The following is a 10,396-nucleotide window of genomic DNA, read 5'->3' as shown; positions in this document are numbered from 1 at the left end:
GAGCTAGACCTAGGCCCGGTTTAGCAAAAAAAATGTACTCGAGTGTATCAACAAGCTCTCGATTTAACGTCTGACGTCTGGATGGAATGCAATCCTACAAAACAACAATTGCTAAAACCCTGCTGTGAAGATTTCGATGCAAAACAAATAATGCTGAGAGGCAAGCTGTGCATGTATGTGTGCGAGTGTGTGTATCTGTCTGAAAGAGGCTGCCATGCAGTGTTTCGTTTTAACGCTGTTCATTAACTTGGTAATTATTGTTCTACTTTTTTTTTTCTTCTTTAGTTTTTCTCAGGAAAAAGCCAAGAGCAAATAAACCATTCTGTCTGTATTGTGGTGTGTGTGTGTGAAGTTTTTTTTTTTTAATGCATTTTTTGTTTTCTGCTTTTTTCCCGTCGAGTAGTTTTTTGTTTTTATGCTTTTTTATTTTGTTTTTGAGCTTTTTTTGACTGTATGAAAAAAAGCACAGAGAACATTGAAAAAATCAGTGCAGACAATGGATACGAAACAGGCAAAGTTTATCTGGGCTGATGCCATCAAGTTCTTTTGCATCCTGATCCCAGCAGGTGCTCCAATCTGAGAGTCAAACGTCCTGCCAGCTGCCTCCTCCACTGGCTTCCTCCGGGGCACCAGACTACTACGTTCTTACATGGTTGCCAGTATCAACATAAAGCAAAATAACTTTTTCCAGTGTCAAGAGCGACACACAAGATCCGTGCCGACATGCTCTGGTTCGTTTTTCCCAGATCAAATCGGAGCAAAGCAAAATGAAAAACAGAAGACTTCTGTCCTTTCATACCAAGCCAGCAATCCCGATCTTTTTTGGGGGGGGTTTGTTCCCCTCTTATGCTTCAAACGTTTCATTTCAGTGCCAGATAGCAGTCACTGAACCTTGTGCATACTGAGAAGGGCTCACAGTTCCCTCCCGTTGCCCGTATGTGCACATTTATGCTTGTTCACAAAGCAAGTTTTTACTTTTCAGAAGTTTAAGACATTTCAGCTCAGAAGGAAAACAAACCATCTTTTTAACACTGTCTTTAAAAAAAAAACAAAGGCAAGAAAGTGTCGCTGCGCATCATTTCGGTCGCCCGTGAGGTGACGGGCGTGAAGAGCAGAGAAGAGTTCGCTCTTGAGCGAAGAGTACGAGAAGTCAGCACACATCCTGAGCGTTGCCGTATTTTTTTGTTTTTCATTTTTTCCCACGCAGAGCCTACTTCGGGGGCCGGGCGTTGCGTTTGGCCGCTTGTTCCATTGGTCTCTCCTCAGAACGTATTGGCAATGTTGTTTTCCGTGTTTGGTTGTTTGCTGTATACGACATAGCTGCAGGTTGGTTATTGTGATGTGTCCTTGGAAAAAGAAAAAGGAAGTTCCAGAATGTACAATGAACATGATTCTCTAGTAGAACCGTTGTTACGTGATGAATGGCATGTGCGTTTCGGTTTTATACATGTAGCGTTGAGTATCCGTTCCATGCTAATGATTGATTTACTGTACACAAAGAGAATGACGGAAAAAAAACGGTGGTGTTTGGCAGTGTCTGACCTTCAAGCTAGCACTCGGTAAGGCATGGCTAATCGCTGATGAAAAGACTTTTAGAATCCAACAACGTTTGCCCACGCTGCCTCACATGTTCCTCCTGGTGATGTTTGCGGCCAGACCCCTCATGTGCGCTCAAAGTCTGTTGTGAATGTTCCCGTCTGAGCGGTGCACACCTGTTCTCCTCTTCGTTCTCACTCGTTTTCTCTCACTCTCTCTCTCCCGTCTCCCTCGGCCTTAGATATGTCGCTTCATGTGCAAAGCCAAGTGATCAGACCTGGAAAAACATCTGTGAAGAGAGAAGGAGAGAGAGTTAGCTTGGATTCACTTAAGGAAACACAGTTATCATCACACTAAAGAGGGGACGCAGTCTGAGTTTCTTGGAAGACGTGTGGCGGCTTTGCAGATGGAACAGAGGAAACAACATTTGGTGTTTGGGAAAAAAATGAATTTTTAAGCATAGCCAGCTTTTTGCTCTAAAACTGGTGACAGATCGCTTCGAATGCATATCTTGCTAATGCAGTTAGCAGGGAAGTCTGTGCCGAGCCTTGTGAAAGATATAATTTTTGGGAGTGCAACCACAAATCACGCCGAGCCTGTTTGAATTAAGAAATTATTTCGAGGCTGGAGGTGAAATGGTATTGTTTAAACTGTGCGGCCGCATTAGTTATGTAGCACTTGAGTCATGGCGGTTGGTTTCTCGTTGTGGGCCATGGGCTTTTTTGTGTCATCATCAATTAAGCTCACATGTAGCCGCTGCTGATAGGAGCAATACATAAATGTGCTTGGAAAATACAGTGTTGCGATGCCATGTCTATGTTACATTTATGCGGCTATGAGGATTCCAATATTACAGCTATAGTTTTGAAAGTGAATCTTAACTGGAATGAATAAAAACTCAGAGTGTAGAGAGTTGGAAAGGAGTGGAGAATTATAATTTCAATTTGCCTCTGGCTGTATCCATTATTAATTAGTCAAGAGCCAAAGTGTTAACTCCACTGTTGCTTTTTGGATGGGAAGCAGCCAAGATAGAAATTGGGGTGGAAGGAGGATGTACATCTACAGGTAGACACAGTTGGTTTTCAAATGAGTCATCTTGATGATTTTCTATATTATATATCAGTCAGATGGTTTCTGGTTTTCCCCAGTTGCTTTGCAGAATTCTGTTCTGAATGTTGAACAAATTTACAACCATTTTTTCAGTATTTTCTTTCTCTGTATGGCCCTTCAAGAAAATTCCTTTGATCATATTTGCAATGATCAGTCATACTTGTATGCTCAATGAGGGCTTAAGTTCTATGGAGTGTAAAAGCCAGGTTTTAGAAGTTACAATCCCATTCATTTTCTCTATAGAGGAACTGTTTTTTTCTTTACAATTCCATAGAAACCTTTCAAGACAGACCTACCATGAGCTCTGAGGTTAAAGGGTTAGTTCACCCAAAAATGAAAATTAGCCCACAAATTACTCACCCTCAAGTCATCCTAGGTGTATATGACTTTCTTCTTTCAGACGAATCCAGTCAGAGTTATATTAAAAATTGTCTTTGATCTTTCAAGTTGTTTAATGACACTCAGCGGGGTGTTGCATGCATCATGCGCAACGCTGAACTCATACGTCATCCGCCTGGAGCTGCTTCTGTGTACAACTGTTGGCGCAAGCTACATTAAAGTGATTATTACGTTTTGAATATGGATATTTTTCTTACAAAAACGCATCGATTCGCTACAGGAGGCCTTTGTTCACCCCCCGGAGCCGTGTGAGACACTTTTTTTTTATGGATGGGTGCTTTTTATTTAACTTTTGGACTGAAGCACTGCAACACCCGCTGAGTGGCATTAAACAGCTTGAAAGATCAAAGACAATTTTTTATATAACTCTGACTGGATTCGTCTGAAAGAAGAAAGTCATATACACCTAGGATGACTTGAGGGTGAGTAATTTGTGGGCTAATTTTCATTTTTGGGTGAACTAACCCTTTAAGAAAAAAAAAGCTCAGAACCTGTATTTAATTGACATTGTCCAAATAAAAAAGCGCAGTTCACTACTTATGAATATTTTGTAATTATTTTTACAAATCACAAATTTCTACAAATCAGTATTTTTATATTGTACCATTGTTTTGGCATTCACAGTTCTTCCCTCATAAAAGCCATATTATATCCATTATTGAGTTTTTTTTTTAATGTTCTAATGTTTTCTAAGTTCTAATGTGAAAAATGAATGGGGAAAAATATTTCCAGAACCAAAGCCACTAAAAAGTGGGTGGTTACTGTGGCATTGTTAACAATATCATATATCAACCATTACCAGTGCTGCTATGACAATTTTTTCCATTTTTTTTTAATATTGTTTAATTTTAACACAGCTGGACTGCAGTATTGACCAATTAGCATCTAACAGTGGATTCATTTTATGCAAATGACAGTTGTACAATTTCTTTTCATTCAGGTATGTGAATTTTTGGCAGAGCCTGATGACATTGTATATTACATTTGGTTAAATTTTCGTTTGTGATTTGCATCGATCTTGGTGTGACTAGGCTTTTAGGTGTGTGTGTGTGTGTGTGTGTGTGGAGGCAGGGCAGAGTGACTGGACAGATGGTCCTGTGACTCACTGTAAGTGGCTGCTACACCAGCTGGCACACCCTTAGATCTCATAACCCCTCCCCCCACCTCTCACTCAACCCCTCTCAACACCCGACAGGGGGCTGTGCTTGATTAGGCAGGATTAATGATGCCCAATACACTGGTGTGTGTGTGTGACTGTGAGACAGTATGACTGTGTATGTGTTGGCTGACTGTATTTACTGTTAGACTGCCCATGACTGTTGCTCCTCATAACCCATTGTAATGATAACACAAACACACGTGCAGTCAGTAATTACATCTAGAAAAGAGAAACAATACAACTCATGCTGTTCCAAACTTGTATGCCTTTCCTTTTATTTTAATGTTTAAACCTTTTTTAAATGTATTTACTTTCTTTATGAAGGTTACCTATTTGTAGTAGGGATATGCCGGTATCAAATTCTCATGTTGCGATTAATTGCTGCTGCATTTAAATGAATTATTATTATTATTATTATTATTATTTCTGCAGTTTAGCGCCATCTGCTGTCAGAGAGTGAAAGTGCGTTTTCATCCAGAGCGTCTCTCACATGTTCCGCCATGTGCTTCTCGTCCGCACTTGTTTACGTCAGAGTGCACACGCGTCTTTCACGCAGCATACTGTGCATTTTGACCAGTTGATGGGAAACGTATTCTTAAAATGCATTCAAAATTCGAAATAATTTGTAATATATAATTATTCACGGTATTTAGAAGTGCCCACGATAACAATATCGTGCATATTCATTACCGTGATATATCGCATGACCGAATACCGGCACAAGTCTAATTTGTAGTTACCTTTTTTAGTTTCAGTCTGCATTGTTTTGACTTAGTAATACTAGTATTACCATACCACATTTGAAAATATGGATGTAAGAATGATATTTAGAAGAAAAAAAATCACCAAATAATTACATTGAGAACTTTTTTCCTTATTCAAACTTGTATGGCTTCAGAAGACTTTACATAGTTATGTAGCTGAGCTGTATGGAGTCATTTTGGAGCCAGTATCCTTTTAGTATTTATATATTATTATAGTATTTATTAATCAGTCAATCAGCTTTTATTTTTATATTTGTATATTTAACTTTCATTTATCTTTCTTTCAGTTTTAGTCATTTTAGTACATGAACTTAGTTGTATAGGTTTGGAACAATATAAAGGTGAGTAAATTATGATAGAACATGTAATTTTGGGTAAACTGTCTCTTTAAAGAGCATAGGTTATTTAAGCTGAACTAAAAGGTTGTGGGTTCAACAATCACTGCTATGGTCTTGAGCAAGACTTTTAACCTCAGGTTGCCCCAAAGGGACCATCTATGTAACTTAAGACAGTTGCAAATGTCTGGCACTATGCCAAACTGTAGAAGAAATGCCACATTGTGTGTTGTTCTATTCTATTCTATTCCTATTTCTATTTCTATTTCTATTTCATGATCTGATCAGGAAGTTCAGCTCTGTTACAGGACTCACCCCGAACTGACTGGAGGCAGTGCCAAAGAAGAGGACAGTTGCAAAACTGAAGACCATGATGGGCAAATTTGCACGTTTTCAACAGAGTGCACTCTGAATCACCTTTAGCCGCTGGCTTATTCCATCCAGATTCGACTGGGCATCCTTCCTGCCATCAGACTGCATACAGTACTGCCTCCTCCTGTCATTCCTACACATTACTCTTGATTGCTGTCCCAGTGAAGAGCAATAATGCTGCACAAGGTCACTTTCACATCCCAGCAGCATCGCTGTTCACACTTGTAATACTTTTTCCACTCTATATACAACACCCATAATGCAATGCACAACTAAAAATGGATGTGCTCCCCAAAGAGATTCTTCAAGGTTTTGTATTAAAAGCGAGTAACAGGAGGGCTCAACTTATAAATGCCTCCCAGGGAATGATGGGGGTCTATCTGTGCGGATTCTGCAGTGGAGCTAATTTGCTTAGGCTAAACTCCAAATTCAGAAGATGCCCTTGTTTATACCTGACATGAGGGAGAAAGAATTGCCAATGTAGATTTGCTTATCCAAGCCGGCTCCTCCTCCTTTTGTCATGCAATAGCTGCCAAATACTGAGTAATGAGTGTAGGGACACAGATTTCCCCATGCCTTCCCCCAGAGTGTTCACGCGCTCGGCTGCGCCAGAGGGAAAACGGCGCTGTTCAGGTGTCAGCAGCAGTCTGCAGAACAGAGGCCGTCCCAGCCGCGTCTTGTCCGCTGGGATCGGTGGAGCAGAGAAATGTTCAATGGACAACTTTCAAAAGGCTGCAGCGAGGTTGGTTTGATGCCGATGGCGAGACAGGGAGCCGTGTCTAATTGTGCTTCCACCTGGAGCTGGCTCAGTGGGCATGCGGCCTCCACTGTGTAATTGCCGCCCGCATGCCAGGCCCGAGTGACAGCTTCCTAATACTGTCACCTGACAGGCTATCACTCTTTCTCCCCATGCTAATGCAAATCTCTCTTTTTCTCTGCTGTTCCTGTGTCTCTTCAACTCTTTATCACCAACACACATACAAACACGTTCACCACGCTGCATCGTGTGTCTGCCCTAAAATAGCCCTTAAGATTTAAACGGGGATCCCACAGTCACAGAAAACCTAGAAATATGAAATATAAGGGAATTTTAAACTTGTGATTTCCTGTTTTCTTTTTTCCCTGAAAAACCTGTATTATGTAGAATGTATAAATGTATTTACTGTATGTTCAGCTATGAAATATTTTGTTAGAAAGAAATTTGCTCTTTGGGAGTGCAATTGTTATGATTTAAGCAATTTTTTAAACATCCTAACCTAGTAGTCATGAGCAATTCAATGGTCAAAAGGTGTGGGAACATTGTTTAAATAATTATTGAGAAGTGTGAATCCAAATTTGCATACTTCTATGCACTCAAAGTAAAGTAATTTGTTGGTTAGAGTACTTTCAGAAGACTTAAGGCCCATTCACACCAAGGACGATAACTATAAAGATATAGTTCTAAAAATTGTTCTCAATATTAAAAGGGTGGTTGACTGTTTTTTTTCTAGGCTTGATTGTGTTTATGGGGTGCAGTCTAACATGTGTTAATGCTTTGTTTAAAAGAAAAAAACGCATTATTTTTCTTTTTTTACTCTTCCTCTTCTCTAAAGCAGTGCAGCATGGCCTCGCCCCCTTCGTTGCATGTTCCCGAGGGCGGGGGTTGTGATGTCACAAACCCGGGAAGTAACTAGTTGTAGTCCCTACGAGCCGTTTTTGTAGGCATTAAACTGCCAAAATTTTAAAAGACGATATCTCCGTTTGCATTGAACTTTCAGCGTTGCCACTTTGTGTATATATTGTTTATGCTCAAACAGCAACATTACACACTAACTAACGTTAAAAAACTGAAATCGCAATCAACAACGGCTTTAAAGAATAGCGGAGTCCACACCACAGATATAATGATAAAGGTACAGAGAAACTATATCGTTGGAATCACTTTCAGAACAATTTTTTCCAGCTGATGAACGATAAAAACATTGACACCCAATCAGAATCCATCCTACAAAAAATGCTTACTGTGTGCTGATGTTTCAGTATTCAGTCAAAAAACCCCTCATCAAATATGCTGTGTCTTTCCTCTAGAGCCCTACGTGCATCCATTTCTTCCTGTGCCTCTCCCCAGCTCTTTTATATTACTGTTATATAACTCTCTTACCTCGGAATGCACACCCATGCCTGTAACTTCTCTTTCTCCCTGCACTCAAGCCACAGTGTGGGCATACGCTGTACCGATGGGAGGACGGAGGAAAGTGGAACAGAATGTGAGAATGAGATATTCGCAGTAATTCGGTAATGGGTATCACAGAACCAGACTGTGAATGAGTTATTCAGCAGGGAACTGGGCCTGCACTAACTTCCAATGCAGTATGGCTATGTGCGTGCCATCAGAGAGAATTCGAGAAAACAAAAGCGAAGGGAGGCGATGGGTTCTTTTAAGGGAGAGAGTTTAATCTTGTGGTCTCATAACTTGAAGAAATTTGTTTATGGGCGCTTGAGGACTGTGGACTAGTGTGCTTGAGTGTATGTGTGTGGGGGGGTGTTCAAGAACTAAAAAGGGTTAAATATGTGCATACATTTATTGTGAGCTAGCATTGCAGCTTTTGCAGTGTGCCTCTTACCTGTCGCAGTGGTTGCACTTGAAAGGTTTGGCACCAGTGTGTTTGCGGTAGTGCCTCGTCAGTTCGTCGCTTCGTGCAAAACGCCATTCACAGCCTTCCCAGGAGCATTTGTAAGGCTTCTCACCTGCATGCACAAACACACATCATTTAATCCCTGCTTCACCATTCACACACACCTGTACACAGATGGTGCACCTCTGGAGCGAGGCAGACGCTGTGCCACTGTAGGCACCGTCAGCAGTTCCATTATCTACATCATTCATTACTGTTTCTCTCAATCACACATCCAAGCCAGCCAATCAGATCGCTTGCTTTCTCTCCCGGTTGACCAATCACATCTCTGTAGCCCAAATCTCCTACATTCTCAGTCGTCGAAACGTGAAAAATGCTGTCTTCTCAGGCAATATATGGAGACAATCGTTTTCTGACAAAGAAATTGATTCAATCAAGGGTCATTTTCCATCTTTTCTTAAATTGAAGAGGAGCTGCCTAAATGTGCTCAGTCACCATAACAGAACGAATTCATATCCCAAAGTCAAGTATCCAAAATGAAGCCATTTGTGCTAAATGTTCTCCACCCTCCCAGTGAGCTCTGAAATTCAAATGAAGTTAAACAGATGGGAAAGGAGATACCAATTGTTCCACATGCCGTATTTTTATGCCTCAGATTTAAAGTATGGCCTTGAGTGAGGGAGGAAGGGGGGTTTCAGCACCCGAAGACAGGGTCCCGGCACAGTTGCAGTGTTCCTGGGGAACAGAACAGGCTTCAGCCTGAGGCCTGGGTGGGAATGGGGAGGGTGTCGATGGCACTGATTCAGATCCGGAGGTGGTGATGATAATTGGGGTCTTAATGACGCTTAATGGGAAACAATGCCATATTCACAGCGCAAGAGCTGCCAGCCTCTCCAGCAAACAATGTGTGCACCAATCTTCCTAACTAGAGTAAGGCTCCATTAAATTTGAAGTTGTCCAATTGGAAATAGTTGTTCACTAAATTGATGCTGACCATGCGTCTAAACTAGGATGACCACCATGTTGGTAATTTATTTCTTCAATAAAAACATGATATTAGGCATGTAGGCTCATTTTAATCCTTTAGTTAGGTTTAGGTTAAGTTTTTCAAGACATGATGTCTGAAAGTTTAAAATGATTGTTAGATTTATTACAATCAGTCAGACAAAGTTGGTAGGTTGCTAGGGCATTAAGAGCAGTTGTTCGAGCATTACTAAGTGGTTGCTCAGATTTTCCAAGTGGTTCTTTTCCATGGTGTTTGTATCTATGTGTTTCTATGTGCCTTGGATAGGCAGTCCAGACATATAGATGGATGGATTGACGTATGCCTAGACAGATAGATGGATGCACAGATGGATGGATGAGCAGACAGATAGCCAGATTTTTGTTTTTTGATTATTGACAATTAATCAAATTATCTTACTCAACCAATCTAAGACCATCCTAACCAGTCTAAACCAGTCTGGACCAGCATAGAAACTCATGCTGTTCTATGCTAGTCTTTCAGCAAGGAAGTGCCTGGACCTCCACGACGGACTCTGGATACTGACGGAGAAAATCATAGAGAGGAATGGAAATGATTACAGACTGTTATTTTCCTTTCTCCTTTTCCTTTTTTTGTGAGGAAAATATGATCCAATAAGATGTGCAGAAAGTGGAAGGTATTTGCTTTCGCAATATTTCATATCCCAAAAATGTATGCAGTTGATATGAGCATACATATTGCTTCTTTTGATATAGTCTCCTAGCAACGAAACCCCCTCCAAAACAACAAGCTCCTTCCCTCGCACCAGTGTCCTAGGTGTGTACGGTGCGGTTAATTACATTTCCTCTGGACAGAGTGGCGGTAAGCTATTATTGTCTAGATTTCAGAGGTACTGAGAGTTTAAATTTCAGAGGTACTGTCCAATTATCATCCATTTATTTCGTCTTCTCCAGTGGCTCATGTTGCATTTCAAAATGAGCTCTCTAATTCTAACCCACTTTTACCCTCCAAATCCCAGTCAGGGATGTGCAATTAACTTCAGCAAACATTGTTGACGAAGCAAAGTAGGACCATGTCATTAGGCTCCATGGCTGCTCTACACATTTATGAGCATAAATGAT

General features: G+C 40.8%; 1 protein-coding gene across 2 annotated transcripts in view; it reads right to left on the bottom strand.

The window, feature by feature from the left end:
* Window positions 1–396: 396 nt before the first annotated feature.
* LOC107733646 (Krueppel-like factor 7) overlaps window positions 397–10,396 on the bottom strand; it is a 43,116-nt gene continuing 33,116 nt past the window's right edge. For both annotated transcript variants that reach the window (XM_016545370.1, XM_016545371.1), the window contains exons 3-4: window positions 8,279–8,402; window positions 397–1,825 (exon numbers count right to left, since the gene is read on the bottom strand). In XM_016545370.1, the coding sequence (XP_016400856.1) occupies window positions 1,774–1,825; window positions 8,279–8,402 (176 nt within the window). In that variant the 3' untranslated portion in view covers window positions 397–1,773. The remainder of the gene's footprint in view (window positions 1,826–8,278; window positions 8,403–10,396) is intronic.

The sequence above is a fragment of the Sinocyclocheilus rhinocerous genome, unplaced genomic scaffold (assembly GCF_001515625.1).
Source record: "Sinocyclocheilus rhinocerous isolate Xijiao unplaced genomic scaffold, SAMN03320098_v1.1 scaffold1842, whole genome shotgun sequence".
Classification (NCBI taxonomy): domain Eukaryota; kingdom Metazoa; phylum Chordata; class Actinopteri; order Cypriniformes; family Cyprinidae; genus Sinocyclocheilus; species Sinocyclocheilus rhinocerous.
This window is presented reverse-complemented; position numbering and strand designations above follow the sequence as displayed.